This window comes from Vulpes lagopus, chromosome 7 (assembly GCF_018345385.1).
Source record: "Vulpes lagopus strain Blue_001 chromosome 7, ASM1834538v1, whole genome shotgun sequence".
Taxonomy (NCBI): domain Eukaryota; kingdom Metazoa; phylum Chordata; class Mammalia; order Carnivora; family Canidae; genus Vulpes; species Vulpes lagopus.
In genome coordinates, this window is record NC_054830.1 from 122566019 (window position 1) to 122588063 (window position 22045).

At 44.0% G+C, this 22045-nt stretch overlaps 1 protein-coding gene across 21 annotated transcripts in view; it reads right to left on the minus strand.

Moving 5' to 3' along the window:
* Positions 1-22045, minus strand: part of LOC121495777 (protein FAM170A-like) — an 85410-nt gene that overhangs the window by 41680 nt on the left and 21685 nt on the right. For 16 of the 21 annotated variants that reach the window (XM_041763717.1, XM_041763716.1, XM_041763697.1 and 13 more), the window contains 6 exons: positions 19216-19365; positions 7339-9228; positions 4069-4209; positions 2569-3334; positions 2214-2272; positions 798-1646 (listed from right to left, as the gene is read on the minus strand). In XM_041763717.1, coding sequence (XP_041619651.1) covers positions 2619-3334; positions 4069-4209; positions 7339-7444 — 963 coding nt within the window. In that variant the 5' untranslated portion in view covers positions 7445-9228; positions 19216-19365 and the 3' untranslated portion in view covers positions 798-1646; positions 2214-2272; positions 2569-2618. Of the gene's footprint in view, positions 1-797; positions 1647-2213; positions 2273-2568; positions 3335-4068; positions 4210-6211; positions 9229-19215; positions 19366-22045 lie in introns of all 21 variants that reach the window. The other 5 variants (XM_041763706.1, XM_041763712.1, XM_041763713.1 and 2 more) reach the window with 5 other exon arrangements.

Consider the following 22045-nt stretch of genomic DNA (forward strand, 5'->3'; position numbering starts at 1 on the left):
TCTCTCTTAAATAAAAATCTTAAAAAAAAAGAGAGAGAGAGAGATAGAAGATCAACAAATTTAAACATCCATCAAGTTTCTCTACATTGAGCAAGAGCTGCAGCACCCTGACTCCTACCCACAAGCCTTCACATGACTCTGCTCCATGCTTTACAGGGAAGTCTCTATCTGAGCAGAAACAGCCACAGCTCTCACTGCATGACCTGCATCCCACCAAGTCATGAGCAGTACACTCTAGGTATGTGAAGCAGTCAGTGGAAGAGAGAAGTCAAAACAATGTCTAGGGAAAGAGGACCTAGGAAGACAGGAGCGAAGGGAGAATTGCTGATGGACTCAAGGAAGAAAGGAAGAGAGGGGCAGATTACAGAGTGCCCAGAGGCTGCCAGAGAGTAAGTGGAATCCCCTAGTTGGTGGTGTGAGTACAGAAGTGTTATAGGATAAGCCTCAAATGCTGAATTCTTGGAATGACAGTTAAAGCATCTTGAAGCAAGGGATGTGGATGCTGGTGGGACCCCGATTGAAGAGACTGAGAAGCATGAAGCCAGTGGGAAGCTGGTTTTATTATTGTTATAATGATTATTATTATTGAAATAATAATAATAATTCCACAAAAGGCCCATGAGAGGCTGCTTTCACATTCTGAAAAAAAATCCATGGGATTTTGAAATTTGACCTGATTCTGCTTCATTTGACATAATCTCTCAACTTGGAATGATTTCCTTCTAATCCCATCAGTGCTCTAAAGCCTGGCTTTAGCCCCCTACTCAGATGACAAAGACATACCACTCCCTGCTCACCTTTCACTCCATGGACAGCCTCGTGCATTGAAAGGAGTCTTCAGTGCCTCCTAGATATCTGTAGTTCCAGGGACTGGTAGCAGTAGGGTGGTGATGAAGTTCAGGGATGACAGCGTCCTATATTTGAGGGGCTAGAGTAAGAATTTACTTGGAAATGGGAATATTAACATCACAACTGGAAATATCAGAGCTTATTGGCTTAAAAGTCTGATTTCAGCCATCTCTTGCCCAAATTCCTGACTGTAGTCAGATGGCTTCCTTCTGAGCACTGTGACAAAGGTCCCACCAACCCAAGGGGACACCATTCCATGGACAGCTTCAAAACTAAGACATTTCTCCTCTGCCCTGGTGCTTCCTCTTGAAGCCACAACTAATAGGCCCTCCTCCAGGCCAGACCTGGGGAGACATGGACAACACCCACCAGGCCTCTGAAGGCTGCCTTTACAGGGCTGTCACCTACGACCCTATAGCACCTGGCACTTACCACTGACCTCGTCTGAACTCGACGTATCTGTCCTGGTCTCATGTGTGATGTGGAAACCAGCCTTGTGAAAATACTCACGTAGAAGCCTTATCAATCCCGGAGCGTGAGGACTACCACTTCTGGAAAGGATTGTAGGTGTTTCTATGAAACCTAGTTCGTAAGCCACTAGAGAGACAGATGTAAATGGGGCAGGAGGTGGGGGGTAGATGGATAGATCATTTTAATTCAAGAATATATGCTGGAGAGGTTTGGAAAACAGCCTTTATTGCATATGATATTGATGCTAAACCAGGCGCCGCTTCCTTCATCTTGCTTCACATCATTGGCATCCTGTCTGCTACTCTCCCCGTGGTCTCTTTTTCTCCCTGGAAAGGATTAAAACAAATAAGGCAGAACAGGAAGAAACAAGAAGCAACGTGAGCTCTGCTAGTAAGGGTGAACCTTCAGAGCCATGCAGAGTGAGTTTATTTCCCGATCAACTACAGCCACGTCAAAGTGCTTAAACATTTCCAGATCTCCTGGGGCCTCACTTCCATGTTTCTCCCTCTCCACACTCCACTTTCTCCCAGGGGGCTACGTTCATGGGTCAGGGTAAGAGGCCAGCTGAGGCTGAAGGCTCTTGCACCTCAAACCTCTGCTCCCACTAGGCTACTTGTCCTCTCTCCAGACTCCTGCTGGCCCTTGAGCTTCAGCTGATCTCTCTTGGCCCAGAAAAGCCATTGATGGTATTTGCTTTTAGAATTCAGGTCAGTCATAGAGACAGTGAGATAACTGCCAACAAAATCTTCACTTTCTCCTTTAAGTAAATGGAGCTCAATCCCTCATGTAGCGGCAGAGCCGCCAGGTAACCCAGTACACCCTGGGGCCCCTTCCTCTAAATTCCCCTGGGACCTCATGACATGACCTCAGATGACGCCAACCTCAGGCATTACCTCTCCCAAGAGAAGGCCACACCATCTTCTGGGATCTTCTGGCTCATGAATCTCAATTGCTGTGTGGAAACCAGAACAGAAAGAGACACTTCTTAATGAAAGAAGAGAGGTGCCATCTGAGTCCTTGGAAATTTCCAGAATTTCCTGTGGGAGCTGACTCCCTATTTACTGTCAGACTTTCTGAAATGTGTGGACAGGAAGCCAGGGGCCCAGTGACCTGTGCCCCCAAAACTTCAGTTGTCCCCTGAGCGGGGAAGGCCCCAGCTCTCCCTTCTGGAGGCGTGAAGCCGACAGGAGAGAGAGGGCAGCGGCTCGGGCAGGCCCAGCTCCCTCGGCACCCCCGGCCCCTGCTCACTTCTTGTCCTTCGGAGAATGAAACACACAGCCCGGGCACTGGCTCCAGGGTCACGTGGAGCCGAGGTCTTCCCGTGTGGCTGGCTCCTCCTCGCTGGCCTTGCCCTCCGGCCTGGCCGCCGGCGCCTCACTCCGCTCCCCCTCCTCCTCCTGGGCGCTCCCGGCCCGACGGCTGCCGCCCAGCCGGGCCATGGTGAGGTGGAACACGTGGCAGCTGAAGCCCTCCCTGACCCCGTGCTGCACGTGCTCCTGGAGGCTCTCCAACGTGGAGAAGACCCGGCAGCAGGCCATGCACCTGAAGCCGGTCTCCATGGTCACCAGCCAGTCGGGGGTCTTGGCCCTGGGTCCCTCCTCAACTGCGGGCGACCCGGGCGGGCTGTCTGACTCTGCCCGCTCTTCGTGCTCCTGCTCCTCCCCGCTGGGCTCGCTGTCAGACAGCAGGTTTCTGGTGGACACATCAGAGGGGGGAGTACCTACCCGCACGTCCTCAGGAAGGGTCACTTCTTCCATCCTGGGCTGCTTTTCTACTGACTCTGAGGTCTCCTCTGTCTCCCAGGAGACAGCCACACCCTTTTTCATCTGTACCCGCATGTAGTATATTTTCATGCCCCTTTCTTTTTTGTTTATGTACAGAGAGGACACACAGGTCTTATAAGACGAAGGGGACGAGGAGACATGGTGTGAGGGGGGAGCAGTCTCCCCTCGTTCCTGAACCTGGGCTAGGGGTGATCTAGGCTGGGGACTGTCTCGATGTACTCTCCGGAGTCCTGGGAAAGGAAATTAGAGACATAAGAACGTGCATGGGGCAGGCCAGAAGCTGAGAGCACTGCAGATGTGAAGATGTGTGACAAAGGACAGAGGGGCCTTGGGGTGATGAGCCTGGTGTTGGTATTGATGCTCTGGGTGGTGGATCTGGTGTCATCTAGGTGCTCTTCATGTGTGTGTGTAGGGATGATGCTGGAGGGGACGTCTGTATCCGGGGATATGGACTAGGGTGATACCGTCGGTGTGTCTGTGGAATGTGGACGATGGTGGAGGAGATGGCACAGCAGATCACATGTCTGGGGGTTGTGGGCTGAGGATGGATGTGTGGGGAATGCAGTTGTGTGCATAAGGTGTGGGGGTCTGAGCTGGATGGTCCTGCTCCGGTCCTGGAGACCTGTGATGAGGAGCTCCATCCTTCTCTGGAAGCAAGAGCAAAGGCAAAGCCTACACAGCTCCTCCGAGGGTGCTTAATCCCGTCCCTGAGCCCCACACCTCAAGCCCAGACCTTTCTGGCCCATGCTTCTGAACTTCCCCACTATGGTTGCACCAGGGCTCCACTCCCTCACACTGAGTTCATACCCACACTCTCTCAACAATTACGCTATCTCCCCAGGCTCCTCCACTGAGCCCTGATCTCCACTGATTGTCTTGGGTTTCTTCTTGGCCTCTCCCATATCTACACGCCCCCTACCTCGTATGCAAGGGGCCCCACACCCAAGGAGCCCTGAACCCTTACCACTATGGGTGAGCTTGAGTGGAGAAGAAACACAGGAGAAGTATTCAGAGGCAGAGGATACCTCCTCTACCCCTGCGTCCCAGCCTTTAGCCTCCTCAGTTGATTCAACCTGAGGGGCATCCGCCTGTGACTTCGAGACTCCTGGGAAAGATATGAAAGCCTCAGAAATACAGTGGATGGAACATATTATTGCATCATTCATCCATTCAACAAATATTAACTAAGTGCCCAACATATGTCCAGTGCAGTGAATACACATGGTTCAGAGTCTGGTCCCGAGTGGATACTCCTGTACTTAATTACTATCAATACTTATTTTGTTAGTGCCTTGTTAACAATGAAGGCCTGAGTGGTGACTGTGACTGGTATGTGTGAAATGTGAGAATGTGTCTCAGCCAAACCTTTCACAAGTGTGGGAGTGACAAGGGGTGAGAATGGTAGAATTGTGTTGGTGGAGAGTCTGGTGATGGTTTGTGTCCACAACTCAGGAAATGTGTGGCGTGTGAATTTCATAGTTTATAGAATATATGGCTTATATTTATGGTGTGTATTCAGTCATTTATACATTCATTCAATGATATTCAGAGAGCATCTACTATGTATCTGGCATTGTTCTAGGCTCTGGTAATGCTGAACATTCTAGTACAAGATAGACGCTAGACAAAAGTACAATAAGTATGTGATATGTCAGCTGGTGTTAAGTATACAAGGGTTGCCAGAGTTAGCAAACAAAAACAGAGGATACCCAGTTAAACACGCATTTCAGAAAAAACAGAGAATTTTTTTAGTGCAAGCTTCCCCTTGCAATACTTGGGTCATGCTTATTTTTAGTATAAGTATGTCCCACATGGTATTTGGGATATACTCATACTCCAGAGTTTGGTGTAAAAGGAGAGGACTTGGATACACATGGATGGTTTGTGAACACAGTGGAGGAGTGGTGTGCATATCTGCCTCTATGCTCTGTGTGTCGTCTGCTAAAGCAGCTTGTGTGGAGATGTGCGATTTTTTTTCTGCACCCACATAAATGTGGGTGTATAAGTGCCAATCTCATGAAACCCCCCTAACAAGAGTTCTGTATTCACTCTTACACGTCTCGAGTGTCTCTCAGATCCAGGCAAGGTGATAGGAGCTTCACAAGGCGGACTCACATCTGAGGACACTCTGCCGGCCTTCTCCCTGCTGCTCCCCCGTCATATGTACAGAGGCAAAAACAATCCTGCCAATCCCTGCCTTCTCTGTCCTATCCCAGCTGCTGCCTGAAGATCTGCCTCCTGTCCAGGGCTCACCCTATACTCTCCAGGGCCATGAGCCTTGTGTTAGATGCTAGGCTCCAATGTGGGGTAGAGGCTCTGGCTGGCTCTCCGGGGTGGGCTCCATTCTGGCCCACCACCTACATGTGACCGCCCCCTTCCTCCAGGGCAGGCTGCCCCTGCAACGCCTGCAGTCACCGCGTGCCTGGGAAGTTAAACCACAGCTCCCAGAGCTCCCTGCGAGGCCCTGACAATATTTCTCAGCCCCATCCATCTGGGCTTGGTCTCTGAAAGGGCGGTCCCTTCCCTCCGATCACGTCTGCCAAGCCCACACCTGTGGATTCCCCAGCTCCCACGGATCAGTGGTGAATTCTTCGTGCTAAAGGAATACAGTCTCCCCACTTTCAGTGTGATACCATCTCTAGACAATCTCCCTTCTCCCTTCTCAAAATATTTTCAACAAGGCTTCTCTTTGCTCTTCAGCAAAAGAGACAAGGAACCCATAGATCTCCATCAGCATCCTTCACGACCCCCACCCCAAACCCGTGACCCCAGAGGAAGATCAAACAAAGAGAATAAGAACCCAGGACTGAGAAAAGCCACCCCTGTGAGTGTGGGCAAGCAGGACCCCGGCCTGCTATGAGTCCAACAGAGCTCCAGGCCCCAGCAGCCCCTGAGAGAGAAGTCCAGCCTGGCACGGCCAGCTCCCTGTCTGCCAGGAGCCTCTGGCCCTCCTGTGCCATCTCACAACACGGGGACCCTCAGGTGGACACGGCAGCTGATACCAGGTCTTCCCCCCACCCCGCCCCCTTCACCTCCATCCCGCCTTCCTCAGAAGGCTCAGGCTACCCACAGCCTTTGAGCCCCAGACAAGGTGCCCCAGCGCATACCTCCTCCCTGCTCGGCAGTTCCTGAGGACTCTTCATTTTCCAGATGTTTCCTCTTTTGTCGCTGTTTCATGGTACCAGCTACAGGAGTTGCTTAGAAGATGCGTAACACCCAGTTCCTCCTCCTTTTCCCTACTGGCTGGCCCTTCTTGACTCTCAGGAAATTTGTTAAGGTGACCCAATATATATAAAAATTGTCGAGTCTCCTAAATGGCTGAGGAACTCAGACCACTTAGAGAACCAGCAGCACTGCCCAGTGCTCCCTCCAGCAGAGGGCTGTTAAGGTTCAAAGGTCACCAGGCCCACAGCGGGAGGGGTTCTATGACCTGACCGATGACATCAGAGCATTCTGGAGACCTGGATCCCACACAGTCTTTGCAGATGCACAGAGCCCATTTTCAAAAAATAGGGTCTCTTCCCCATGGAACCTCTCCCGTGAATTCAACTCACATCTTCTTAAGAGTGGTAGGATATTTTGAGATGCTAATCTGCTCCTGTTTGATTGTTTTTCCTTTCTCCTGTTATTTTCTACCCTTTCCCTTCTACATTCAAGTGGGTAGCAGACTCTGCCTATACTGGCCAGAGGAGGGCCATGGCAGGCTAAAAGCAGCAATAGCATGCTTATGCTTTTGGCTTTTATTTCTAAAATCCCCAACTGCTGTACAGAGAGGATACTTGGGCAGAAACCTAACAGAAGCAGGATTCTTGAAATGAAGTACTTCCTGTCTTCTTTACCTACTAGATTGTGGAGAGGTACCGATTGTCAGAGAGAGCTCTGTGGACCGGTGGCCAGGAGTCTCCAAAGTGTGGTTAGAGGTGGCAAAAAGATGTGACAATAGCTCCAAGAGGAAATGGCATACAAGCAAAATCATGGTGACCTGTCCCACACAGGACACAAGAGCCACCAAACCTCAAGGAGGCATGACAACCAAGCTGATGGACATCTAAGCTATACCTGGGTACTCCAATAAATAATAACCACGCTCTCGCCTCAGCCTTCATTAGCTGTGGCTCAGTATCATTTCCAAACAGGGATGGGTGGAAATCCAAACAGGACACCAGTGGGATCAAGGCTTAAAATACAAATTAAGTGGAGTTACAAAAACAATTTTGTACTATTTCTTGCGTACCTCTGCTTGTGGGCTGAAATGTACACCAGTTATAAGCGGCAACCCATCTGGATCCTCCTGATTTCAGTCTAAAATGAGAGACACCTCCTTTCGAGGCAGTGGCCATGATCCTGCAGGAGTACTGGTGTGCGGGAATGAGGTAAACTCCAGAAGTCACTGATACCAGGAATCCCCCCCGGACTAAGGGGAGTTCAAATCTGAAAGGCACTGCAGAATGTCCCGGTCCCCAACAGTCCAGAGTGAAGACAGGACAAGTTCAGCCTTGCAAGGATCTACTGATGAGATTCAACTTTCCTGTTTCTTGGAATCCCTAGGTAAGAAGGGACAAGGAGGACTTTTAAAAAGCTTCTTGTGGTAGAAATTTTCATACACAAAAGTGAACGACATTTTATAATGGGGATGTGGCTCCATGGACCTATCACCCAGCTTGAACAATTACCAATATTCTCTCATTCTCGTCCCATCACCCCCACCTGCACCCCGTACCATATACACACACACATAGCTTCTCATCATTTCTTTTAGTTTAGATGTTTCTGGGAGTGTGTGGGGGTGAGGGAAACTGTATTTTGAAAAAAATCTCAGACATATGTCATCTCTCCCTGAAGGCAGCAGTATTTATATCCAATAGATAAGGAGGCTTGTTGTATCATTTTTTTTAACACAAAAGTGCTATCATTCTTACCCAACAAATTTAACCACAATTTCATGGTATCACTTAATAACCAAGCCATACTTGAATTCCTCCAATCATATTAAAATATCTTTTGTTATACCTCCTTCACTGAAATCAAGATCCAAACAAGGTCCAGACATTGCAACTGGTGAGCCTTTTAGCCTGTGACAGCTCTTCCTACCTGTTGGGGGGCATTCATTTGTTGAAGAAACTAAATTATTTATCCTGTAGCGTTTTCTGCAGCTTCAAGTGGTTCATTGTATCCTTGTGATGCCATTCAAGGTCTCCTGTTACCCATATCTCCTTCTAAACAGGTAGTTGGATCTAGAGAGCTAATTAGATTACGTTCAGTTTCTTGCTAAGGCAAGATTATTTTATCAGTGGTATAAGTGGTGTTGTGTGCCTTCCTATTACATCACAACATTAAGCACATAAAGTTGTTCCAATTGTTAACGATGTTGAGATTGATCAGTGGGTTCCTGTGCTGTCAGGTGATCCTGAAACTATAATGATCCCATCAGCCTTTCAACAAATAGCATTAGTAACCACTGATGTCCGTTACTTCATTAGGAGTTGAAATTTCATTAGGAGTTCTAATCCCTTCATTCCAAGGAAGATAATTCTCTTTTTCTTCCCCCTGCACCCATTTCGCCCTTCGCCTCTGGTAGTCATCTATTTGTTCTCTGTGTTTATGGATCTATTTCTGCTTTTGTTTGTTCAGAAGCAGGAAGTTTCTTAAGGCATCCTTCTTAGACCCAGAATTTCTGAAAGAATTGAACTTCTCCTTTTGGCTCAGATCATGATCTCATGGTAGTTGGATGGAGCCCCCCATCAGGCTCCACGCTCAGTGCTGAGACTGTTTCAGATTCTTTCTCCCTCTTCTTCAGCCCCTCCCCACTCTCTCTCTCCCTCTCTCTCTCTCTCTCTCTCTCTCAAATAAATACATAAATCTTTAAAAAAAATTGAACCTCTCTTCACAAAAAGAAAGATGATTCCAATGTACCAGCTCAGGTTTTCCAATTGAGGACCAGCGGGATTTATCACAGTAGTAAGGCAAAGCCAGGTTGGGACATACTTCACTCATTCCTTCTTCATTCATTCTTCACTCCATAAATCTTTATTGAGTCTCTACTATGTGCCAAGCTCTCTAGATGCTGTGTTTGAACATTTATGAACAAAACAGATAAAAGGTTTTTCTCTCAAGGAGCTTAATTCTAGAAGAAAAGACAGATAATCTTGTAAAATACATAGTAGGTTAGATATTGACAAGTACCATGAAACAAAATAAAACAGTGAATTTGGGTGGAGATGAAATGGGGCATTTCTATGTTAAATGGGAGATCATGGAAGTCTTTACTAAAAAAAAAAAAAAAAAAAAATCAATTTTCAGTAAGACCTGAGGGCAATAAGAAAATTTACAGCCAAGGTTACATTTTCCAGATGAAAAGAAGAGGTTGGAGTCCTGGATCAGGGGTGGTTTGGCCTGTTAGACCATCACAAAAGAAGCCTGTGTAGGCAGGGCCAAGACAGAAAGAGAGTGGTCACAGATATAATGAGGGACCAGACACTAAGCTATTGTCAAGAGTCTGCCTTTTTCTCTGAGTGACTTGGAAAGTGTCAAGAGTCTTGAGTGAATAATTACACTTAAAAATATTACTCTGGGGCACCTGGGTGGCTGGTTTGGGTAAGCCTCTGATTCTTGATCTCATCTCAGGTCTCCATCTCACAGTCCTGAGTTCAAGCACCATGCCATGTTGGACTCCATGCTGTGTGTGGAGTCTACTTAACAAAAATAAAAAAAGAAAGAAAAAGAAAAGAAAGATGGCTCTATTAAGAATAGCCAACTGGGAGGCAAGGGCAGAATCAAGGAAACAGGGGCCTATTGGGGCACCCCCCTGGCTCATTTGGTAGAGTATGCAACTCTTGATCTCAGGGTTATGAGTTCAAGCCCCACATCAGGTGTGGAGCCAAACTTTAAAAAAAGGAAAAAAACAGTGGGCTTGGGATCCCTGGGTGGCGCAGGGGTTTGGCGCCTGCCTTTGGCCCGGGGCGCGGTCCTGGAGACCCGGGATCGAGTCCCGCGTCGGGCTCCCGGTGCATGGAGCCTGCTTCTCCCTCTGCCTGTGTCTCTGCCCCTCTCTCTCTCTCTGTGTGACTATCATGAATGAATAAAAATTTAAAAAAAAAAAAGAATTCTAGATGCATCTAAGATCGTCAGGCCATATACAGATCACGTTGCTCCATAAGCTTTAAAAAAAAAAAAAAAAAAACAGTGGGCTTATTGCAATTATCCAGGGGAGAGAGGGTACCTAAGAGGAAAAACAAACTAGACTTTGTGAAAACTAAAACCATTTGCTGTGTGAAGGATCCTTAGAAGAGTAGAATAAGACAAGTTAACAACTAGGAGAAAAGATTTGCAAACCACATACCCAACAAAGATGTAATATCTGTGACATGTAAAGAACTCTCAAACTCATAATAAAAAAGTAAACAATCCAAGTGGAAAATGGAGAAATGACAGGAAGAGATGTTTCAGGGAAGAGGTTGTGCATATGGCAAATAAGCATATGAAATGCTGCTTTATGTCATTAGGCATTAGGGTCATGCACTCAATGAGACACCACTACACACCTACCACACAAGCTCAAATAAAAAATTGTGACAATAGAAAATGCTGAGGAGAATGGGAAGAAACTCCATCATTCATACACTACTGGCAAAAACATAAAATGACAGCCACTCTGGAAAAGAGTATGGCACTTTGTTTAAAAAAAAAAAAAAAAAAAACTAAATGTGCAACTACCATCTGACCCAGCAATTGCATTCTTGGGCATTTATCCCAGGGAAATGAAAAGCCTGTTCATAAAATATACCCATGAATGTTGGTAACAGCTTATTCATGATAGCCAAAACCTAGAAAAAACTCAGATATCCTTCAATGGGTAAATTTTTAAATAAACTGAGATGTATCCATTCCATGGAATTCTACTCATACACAAAAGAGGAATGAACTTGGATGAATCTCTAGAGAATTATGCTGAGGGAAGAAAGCTAGTCCCAAAAGGTTATATACTGGATGATTCCATTATGTGACAGTCCTGAGATGGCAAAATTATAGAAAATAGGTGAATAGTTGAGTGGTTAAGGTGTATGGAAGTATGACAGTGAAGTAGGCGTGGCCATAAAATGGCAACATGAAGTGTGTTTGCCTTCATGGAACTATTTTGTGTCTTGATGCTATCAAGGTCAATATCTTGGTTGTGACAACGTAGTATAGTTTTGTAACATGTTTCAATTGGCCAAAGTGGGTAACCTTTACACTGAATCTCTCTGTATTATTTCTCACAACTGCATATGAATGCACAATGATCTAAAAATTAGAAGTTTAATTTAAAAGAACTGAGAGAAACATCTTACTTACTAGATTATTGGCTTATGATGAGAGGATATAACTCAGGCACAGTCAGATGGAAGAGATGCAGAGGACAAGGTACGGGGAAGGGGCACAGAGCTTCCATGCCACTCTCCTCAAATCTCCATGTGTTTTACCAACCAGGAAGCTCTCTGAACCCATCCTTTTTGGTTTTCACAGAGGCTTCATTACATAGTCATGATTGATGGAATCATTGGCCAGGGAGGACTGATTCAGCTTCCAGCCTCTCTCCCCCCTCCCCAGAGGAAGGAGGCGGGATTGAAAACTCCAACCCTCTAATCACATGCTTGGTCCCCCCTGGCAACCAGCCTCCACCCAGAGGTGCTTCCAACCTCACCTCATTAACAAAAGACACCTGCATGGCTCTTATGAAGTAGGAAATTCCAAGAGTTTTAGAAACTCTGTGCCAGGAACAAATATGTTTTTCTTACTATATCACACAGCTACTTTCAATTTCTACAGCTGTGCCTTCCAGAGGCTGCCTAGTCCATATCTCACTATTTCCAATGACAGAAAACACAATTTCCCTCGAAGCAGTTGGGACATTTATCTATAGAAAACTAGTAAAACCTGAATTTAAGGAAAGGAAGCCTCAGTTCAACTCTTTGGATACTGTTTCAATCAAAAAGGAGCATAATTATTTTATTGTAACAACCCCCCCAAGTAATAGAGACTTAAAACAACAACGGATCATTTCCTACTCCTTGTATATGCCCACTGTGGGCTGACTTTAAGTGCCCTCCTCGATTTCCTCATTCCTGAATTCTGGCTGATAAAGCCACCAGTGTCAGCCATTACTGTCAAGAGAATTCTGGAGTCTCACACTGGCATTAACTGTTCTGTCCCAAAAGTAACGCATCACTTCTACCCAAAATTGTTGACCACAATCTTATGTGTCTCTCCATTTTCTAGGTTCCTTAGGCAAAAATAATTGTGAAAAGTAGTAATGAAAAGCACAGGGACCATGTAGAAAGATCCTCATCCCTCCCCACGAGGTATGAGACCTGACAAAACCATCCTGTCACATATTTACAAAACTATGGCTACAACTCCGATGTCTTAGATCACAATTCAGAACCTTTTCCTGCTATGCTATGTTAGGATTTTAATGTCAGGGCAATGTAGTCGAGATTATATGGGACTTGGTTAGTTTTTTGTTTTGTTTCTTTTTTCTAAATAGATTCAGGAGGTGGGGGGTGGGCATGGGAGCTCCTAAAAACTTGCCTTAAACTGAAAAGTCCCCGGAAAATAATTTCACTGCCTTTTGAAGTGTTTGACCTAGTAAAGATTAGGTGTCTGAGAGACTTTTGTACTCTGAATTTAGGGAATATAAAGGAAACAATCTTTGGAAGACTACAAGCAACAGGCAGAAAAACTCTTGACTCTCACTTTGTTATTTCGATTATCCCATTGATCCTCCAGGTCTTTGAGTAATAATGGTGCCAAGAGCCAGCGTTTAGCCAGGATAAAAGTATATATAATAGCGTGGCAGCCCCTGCAGAACCAAATACTACAGCAAATGGTTTAGCTTGATTCTATTTGCCCACAGGTCAGTTAAAAGAAACAAATGGTCCTAAAACATTTACTCCAAATAGTACTTTTGCTCTTATTATTTTAAAGGTAACTTGGCTGCCAAATAGTACTCTGTGATGAAAAAGAACGCATATACGGGAGGAGCATTTATGCATTGAGAGATGTTGCTTATTTTGCTCCTGCAGATACAATGCACGTCTAATGAATCAGAGGCAGTCTTCCACTCTTGTCCAAATTGTGGACAAACAAGTATGTCATTCCCAGCCTTTCACTCATCCTGGTCATATTTTTTTTCTTAAGGAATACTATTCCCTTGCTCAAATTGTCAATGGCTTCTGTATTAAAAACCTAAAATATTCCACCTAGTATTCAGAGCTCTGCAGGGTTTAAAACCCCTCCTGAGTCTTGTAGGCTCAATAACACCCAGCTTCTCGCCTCCACTTGCCTGGGCCAGCCTTCCCATCCTCAGAACGTGGTCCTTGCTCAAGTCATTTCTTTCAAAAGTACATATTTTTCAGGGATCCCTGGAAGGCTCAGTGGTTTAGCGCCTGCCTTTGGCCCAGGGCGTGATCCTGGAGTCCCGGGATTGAGTCCCGCGTTGGGCTCCCTGCATGGAGCCTGCTTCTCCCTCTGCCTGTGTCTCTGCCTCTCTCTCTCTATGTCTATCATGAATAAATTTTTAAAAAGTAAATAAAATCTTCAAAAGTACAGATTTTCAAAGTACACCCTTGTATTTGATTCTTGCTTTTATATACAACACTATTATATAGCATCGACTACATTCCCTGTGCTGTACCTCTCACCCACATGACATTGATTTCATAACTGGAAGCCTGAACCTCCCTCTCACCTTCATCCATTTTGTCCATCCCCCCCTAACCTGTCCCCCCTCTGGCAGCCATCAGTGTGTTCCCTGTATTTATGGATCTGTCAATGTACAATTTGGTTTCAAGTGGAACTAAAATCCTACTTTGTAAAGAAGCCTTTCCAGGTATTCCAGTGAGAATGGAACACTCTTAGCCGTACCTCTACGATAGCTCTTTTTCATATTCTGCCTTCAGGCCACTATTAATGAATGTATCTCCCTACAGCAGGGAATGAATCCTTGGAAAGGAGAGGCCATGATTCCTTATCTCTGGTGTCTTCACAGCTCCTTGCACTAACTGTGAGCTCCCCTACCTGTCCGTTCAGCCCCTCAAAAACAAAAGTTTAAATAAATAAAGAGCCCAAGTATATGCTCTTTTTTTCTTCCCTAGACCAAACAACATCCTGACCGACAACCTCTTTTATTTTTCCCCACAGAAGTGCCATGCCCACATTTATCCCAGCCTTGTCATCGTACCCATGTATCTGAAGTGAGAGTCCTGTTCATCCTGTGTCATCAACCCAACTCCCTTCATCTGCAAAACTATTTTTTTTTCCATTGCCTAAAATTTGGCCATAGGGACTCAGGACTTCGAATACCTCCTGAGAAGTGCTACCTTAACAAACTATTATCAGCCACTGTCCTAGGAAGGAATAAGGGAAAAGAGGCTGAGAAGCAGACCTTTTTTTTTTTTTTTTTTTTTTTTTTTTTGTGGGATAGGAGATGTGGAAATTGGGTAAAGAAGGAATGGTATCTGGGAGGGAGGCAGATGTTGGGCGTGGTGGTGAGAAAGTACCAAAAATAAACATTCCACTTTCTCATAAATTTGCAACAGACTAACTCTTCCTGAGATGGTGCCCCCGTGTGATGCAATGAATTAAGAACACAAAACATATATATCCATTGCAAATTAGTAATGTTCACAAACTGACATGAGACTTGTGGAGATTAAAGAACTGCAGAGTAATCAGAGTTTAATTATAAAAGAGCCCAGAGATGGGGGTAAAACCCAGAACTAGAAAGAAAATCTTCCCATCAGGGACTCAGCTGCTATGTATAAACTGTATGCAAGTGAAGCAAGCTTTATTAAGCAGTTAGATGATTACTGATGACTGGGAAAAACCTTGACCCAAAAGCTTAATCTGAATCAAGCCACAATGCCCTCTAAACCCATTTAGTAGGGCTTTGAAAATCTCCCTGAACCTAATACCTTTGACATCACTTTATGGAATTAAATGTGATTCATGGTCTCAGTTTCCCTTCCAAAAGATGGGTGGTAAATCCTCAGGGAGGAAGGGAATGTGAAGCACCCACAAATTGCACTCTTAAAATGCCTCTTGCTCTGTAAAGCAGGCTTCTCTGCTGTTTATAGGTCTGTAATAGATAAGAGAGAAACCTGCTTTCAGGTGTGATGAGGAAGGTCACTGAAGATGACACGTGGCCATTAGTCCACGGTGGTTGCCTCTAGCAAAGCAATAAAATGGGCAACTCTCCGCCCTTTTTTTTCTGCAATATTTACTGGTTCATTCTCTAACAGTTTGGCTGTAGTCTGTGAGCAAAAACCTTCCATCAATCTCATTTAGTCCTTAAATGGGTAAAAAGCCGATAGAGGCTCAAAACAGCAGATCATTTCTACAGCAGATCATTTCTACCTAATACACAGCCGGCAGTTGTGTACTAGCATATGGGTAATTTTTAAAGCTACTTTTACATGTATACGAAACCCCTTGACTGTTTCTCTGTCTCTTTGGTGACCCAAAATTTCCATCTCATTGAAATCTAGACAAGAGATCAAGTTTTGTCTTCCCCAGAGAGAGCAGGCATCCAAAAAGTTCACAACCCCAGCATTTGTACAAGCAGTCAAATCGGACTGTCTGGCTGGTGGAGCATGACAGTACTTGATCTCAGATTTGATATTTGATAAAATCATTTCAAATAACATTTAAAGAACCCAGGAGCAGGAGCTGGTGGTCTAAATTGAGGATCATGATTTATAGTTACAACTGGAGGCCTCCATGTGCCTACAGACTAAGGCAAGCCTGTGAGTATAAAGGAAAGGGAAAACAGAAATGGTAGACCAAATGAGAATGGCCCAAGTAACTGCTCCATCATTATAGATTCTTTACATCCCCTTGCCATCCATCCATCCACCTAAAAAGTATATCCCAACCATGACCAAGGTAGAGAGGTAAAGCCTAGAAGGACAGTTCAGCAGCTGCTGAGATTGGGAACAACTTTGATGCTTTTGAAATCCAATCCCCATGGTAATCTTGAATTTTCTCTGCATTGTCTCTACCAAATAGTTGCTTGGCTCATATTCCAACACCTTCAAGACCTGGGAATCCAGTCCTTCCCAAAAAAACCAAAACAAACAACCCCCACCATTCTCTGTCTGTGGGTGGATGTAACAAAAATCATTCCTTATAAGGACACATTTACTTCCCCAGAGGTGTTTCTAGTTGTATCCCTTAGGGCCACAAAGAACAAATCTATATTCCTCTTCCCTAAGACAGTCCTTCTCATTTTTCTTTTTCTTTCTTTCTTTCTTTCTTTCTTTCTTTCTTTCTTTCTTTCTTTCTTTCTTTTCTTTTCTTTTCTTTTCTTTATTTCTTTCTCTCTCTTTCTTTCTCTTTCTTTCCTTCTTTCTTTCTTTCTTTCTTTCTTTCTTTCTTTCTTTCTTTCTTTCTTTCTTTCTTCTTTCTTTCTTTTTTAAACATGGAGCCCAATGCTGGGCTTGAACTCACAACCCTGAAATCAAGACCTGAGCTGAGATCAAGATTAGGACATTCAACCAACTAAGGCACCAGGGACTCTAGTCCTTCCAAATTTAAAGACTGTTATCTCAGCCCCTCAAAACTTCAACTAGACCTCTATTTCTCCAAACATTCACAATTCATTTCCTCTTTGCCATTCATCTTTCTCCTGAATGTGGCCTATTTGCTTTTCACTGTGATGTGCATTCCCAAAATTGAACGCAGTATTCCAGAAAACTAAGGTCTGACCACGGCAAAGTGGATGGGGTTCTTACTTCCCTCACCACAGACACTTCTTCTAAGGCTGGCTTTTTGGTAAGCACATCAAACTGTTAAGTTTGGGCTGACTTAGCCACTCTAAAATAACCACATCACAACTCAAAACCATTATGTGTTACCAAGTGGTAACTAGTGGTACCAGTGGTAACCAAATGGTATCCAAAGCCTTTCTATCCTCACCCAAAGACCATTTACAAGCCTTATTCCACAAACACAAAAGCACAACAAACAGATGCAGTTTTCTGTTTTGCACATTTCTTCTAGAAACCTGATAGTTATTTGACTTGCTCAGGATTCTTCAAAATATTCCCAAGTCAAAAAAAAAAAAAAATGGTCATCTCTAAATGTTACACAACTTGATGAACTAAATACATACACCTCAAAATCCTACGAAGGGATATCTAATAAGATAAACCATTAAATGTGAAATGGCATCCCGTCTAATGAATGTCAGAATGTAGGGGAAAGAGCTCAGGTCTGTCATTAGAACTACCTGAGTTTGAATCAAAACCACATTAATAATTTGCCTCAGGCAACTTACACCAAACCTTAGCTTCTTCCCCCAGAAATGGGAATAATCCTCCTATCCTGCCATGTCCTTAAAGCACTCGATGCAATGCTTGGTCTAAGTAGATATGCAGTAAATGGTATGTTTCCCCTTACAGCACAGATTACTACCAGGTATATCTTTCTCTTAATAGATTACTAGCCCTAATAGGAAGGGACAAGGACTTGCTTGTCCTCATATCCCTCTTATCCTTGACACCTTAGCATGAGGAGACGCAAGTTTTCTTCTTGCATATAAATTTGAGCATCTGGCTTCAAATTCAGTTGCATATCCACAGAAATAATCATGCTTCCGTTCTGGCCTCTCAGTTCCACTAGGGATATTTGACAATTTCCAGGGAGTGTCTAAGGTTACCCCGTTATAAGAACAAAACAAAACAAAACAAAACAACAAACTGCCCTCAAGTCTGAGGCAGTCATGTTCAAATGATGCTCTAGGTTTTAACTTTTCAGCAAACAGGTTGGCAGTGACATTTCTAATATATTTAATGTTGACCCAGTTTTAAGCTCTATTGTCTCCTAAAGTAATGGTGTTCTAAGACACGGCTAAAACAGGAGGGGAATGGAGAGGCAGCTGGGGAAAGCCAACATCCGACATACCCAATTTCTGACCTATGGCTCAGGAAGCTAGAGGAAAGCTTTGTTGGTCTCCGGTGTCTACCCTGAGCAATAAAATTCAGAGAGTTCACTCCCACACAGCCACAACCAGGTTGAGGTAATTGTTACTGTTATGGCTTTAGCAATTTGAGTGGGAGAAGATGAGAATTCTGAAAGATTTATTTACTGCAAAGCATCCCAAATATCTCATTAATCTGCTTTTCATTTGGCAAACTTTTCCTTCATTAAAAGTGCCACGGTCTGCAGTTTATGACAAGGCAGAATTGCTACTGTGAATGCACAGCAGCAAAATGAAAAGGATCTGGAAAGAGGTAGACATGGGTTTTATTTGCAGCTGCACTATGTACTTGCTCTGTGACCTTGAGCGGTTTTCCGTAGGCTGCTAGATCCCCAACTTCCTCATCTATAAGGAGAGGATCACTGTCCTACCCAGATTTATGAATAGCTGAGATCAGCTGTAGGACCTTGGACATGTTTGTGTTTGTTAGTTCTCAAAGGCTCAGCTGGTCATCTGCAAAGTGCAGATCATAACAGTACCAACCTCACAGAGATTATGATGAGGGTTTAAATGAGTGAATATACATAAGCAGATGAGAATAAGGTCTAGCAGAGAGGGGTGCTATGTGTCTGTTATCGTCATCGTGACTAAGGATTAATAACACATGTAAAGGGTGTCTTGCACAATTACTTACCCTGGTACGTAGGAGCTCAATAAATGTAAGAGAAAACATCTCCTACCCCAGCAATGAGAGTATCTGAAGAAACTCCTTGGGTAGGACCTTTTCCACAATTATATACTCAGAGCTTTAGAGAAGGAGAGATCATGTAGATTGAGGCTGTTTACAAAGCAGCTAAGAGAGAGCTGGAAGGAAAGAGCTATGAGGGGAGGTAGAGAAGATAGTTACCCTAATAACATGATGGGGTTAATAAAAAACAAAAATTCAAAGTCTTCTGACCACTAGATTATTGCACTTTTTCTCCACATCATCATCATGCTGTCTTTTAAATATGATCTGATTCAGGGGCACCTGGCTGGCTTAGTTAGCTAAGCACGCAACTCTTGATCCCAGGGTTGAGTTCAAGCCGCATGTGCAGTGTAGAGATTACTTAAAAATAGAATCTTATAAAAACTAACTAACTAAATAAATATTACCTGGTTGAGAAACACCTTAGAGTACAAACTGTCAGGTTGCTTCTAGTCCTCTTTGTGGTTTTCATGAAGAGTGGAGAGAAAGGGAACCTCCAGCACCTTGGTGGGAATGCAAGCTTGGTGCAAATACTGTGGAAACCAGTATGGAGCTTCCTTCAAAAAATTAAAAATAGAATTACCATATGATCCAGTTATTCCACTACCGGATATTTACCTAAAGAATACAAACACACTAATTTGAAAAGATGTGACACACGTATGTTTATTGCAGCATTATTTACAATAGCTAAGGTATGGAAGCAACTTATGTGTCCATCAATTGATGAATGGATAAAAAAGATGTAGAGCGTGTATGCAATGGAACACTATCAGCCATCAAAAAAAGAATGAGATCTTGCTATTTTCAACAACAAGGATGAAGCTAGAGGGAATGAGGCAAAGTGAGGCAAGTCAGTCAGAGAATGACAAAAACCACATGATTTCACTCGTATGCAGAATTTAAGAAGCAAAACAAATAAACAAAGGAAAAAAAGAGACAAAGACAGACTCTTCACTATGGAAAACAGAAGGTTAACCGAGGGGTGGGGGATTGGTGAAATAGATGAAGGGGATTGAGAGTACACTTACCATGATGAGCACTGAGAAATGTATAGAATTGTTGGATCATTATATTGTACATCTGACACTAATAGAACACTGAATGTTCATTATACTTGAATAAGTTCTTTTTTAAGGGAGAGTAAAGACAAGGACTCAGAGAGCTTTGGGGACATGCTGAGATTATAAGGGAGAGAATGGATTCCTGACAATACTCCTAGGAGTCCCAGTTCAGAGCAGGGAATTACCCACCTCACTCTGGACGGTGAAAAGGAGGCAGGTACCCTGAAGAACTTGCCACCCACAAATCCATCCAGCAAGCTCTGCCTCCCTGGGTTCATGTTAAACACTGCTTTTAGAGCACAGTTGAGGTTTGTTTTGTTTTGTACGTACAATATCACCGAGTTCCAGTTTCCTTACTTCTCAGTGCCAGGAATGAGAGGCCCTTCCCACTGCTTTGGTGTCACTCTACAAGGAAGTCGGGTGTTTCTCTTCTCAATGGAAACACACCACTTTGCTTCTGTGGCTTTCCCTCAGTCAGAGAGAGAGAGAGATCTGAGCTAAGCCCTCACTTCATGAGTTTAGATTAAAAAAACAAAAACAAAGCAATTAATCAAAGAAACAGAAGTCAAGAATGAAAGAAAGAACAGAAAGTAAAAGGGGGGGAAAAATCAACCTGGATTGAGCACAAGATATTGATGTTTTGTGTGCCCAGACCAGAACCTTGTCTGTTGCCTACCTATTATGCTCAAGAACTCACATCTCAGTGAGTTGTATTCTAAAAACGAAAGAGACAATGTGCTAACAACCATGCCCTGCCTTGAGATCCACACTTACTCCCAAAGGGGGAAGACCGCATTATCTGCTTCTGCCAAGCTTATATTAAGAACACCAAGAATGAAATCAGAGGCAGAGACAAGCACAGTACCAGGGGAGGCTCCGTTGCTCCACTGGAGCAAAATCTGTGCCCCCTCTGAGGACACCCAGCCTGACCAACATGGGGCTGAAGCAGGGGAGGGAGGAAACACATCGAAACACATTGTGAACCCCAGGGGTGGTGGACAAAAATGGAGACCATGAGAAGACAAGCCCTGGGGACTCTGCCTGGGGTGAGAGGGGTCACAGGGGTTTATAACCATCAAAGGGATCAAAAACTAAAAATATAGGTTATAACCACTCGTGTGACCTCTTTTAAAACTCCAGGCTAGTGTGGCTGAGAAAATGGGCTGACATTGGTAATATCACCTCCTTCTGTTCTTTTCCTACAATTTAAACTGTACACAGTGTTATAATGAGGATCCCTAGTGGGCTGTGTTCATTCAAACTAACTCTTTTCTGTTGCAGGTGTTCCCAGGAAGAGAAATATGACTTTTGATTCTTAGAATTTAATTATGTGCTGTTCTTCAAATATTGAAGTAATTCAAACTATTGTATTAGTAGGATATATGATTTGTGTTACTTTTCTTCTACGTGGGATGGGCTGGTACTGAATCGTCCACGTTCTCATTCAGATTCTGATTAGTGTGCAACTAATCACACACATTTGAAAAATGGCAGGTCAGGGTTAGGGGTACAGTCTGTGTCTATGAGAGAATTTCTCTTCAAAGAAGCGGTATAATGTAAAGAATCATGAAGTCAATTAAACAAGGAAGCCATTTGAATGAGATGGTTCTAATGCCTTCGCAGCCCATATAAACAAACCAGAACCTAAGCCTGTAAATGCCTCAAGGTTAAGAAATCAAAATCTTGGGGTACCTGGGTGGCTCAGTGGTTGAGCATCTGCCTTTGGCTCAGGTAGTGATCCCGAGGTCCTGGGATCAAGTCCCACATTGGGCTCCCTGCAGGAAGACTGCTTCTCTCTCTGCCTGTCTCTACCTCTCTCTGTGCCTCTCATGAATAAATACATATAATCTTAAAAAAAAATCAAAATCTTAGGATAACCAATCACAGACAACCAACAAACCCACTCCAAATAAGGCAAATGCTTACTTACAGCCAATCAAATCATTCCCTTGTTTTGCTTCCAACTCCTCTCTACCACCAGAGCCTCTATGGAGCACTCCTAACCATTTCTGGATTGGTACTGTTTGATTTAAATCAATTTTTACTCAAACTTAAAATCTGTAATATGCCTCTTTTTTAACAGAACTAAGCAACACTGGTCCAGAGGGTAACAAAACTATTATTAGATAGAGCTTTAGGCTTATTCTGTCTGGGCCTCAGTTTCTTCATGAAT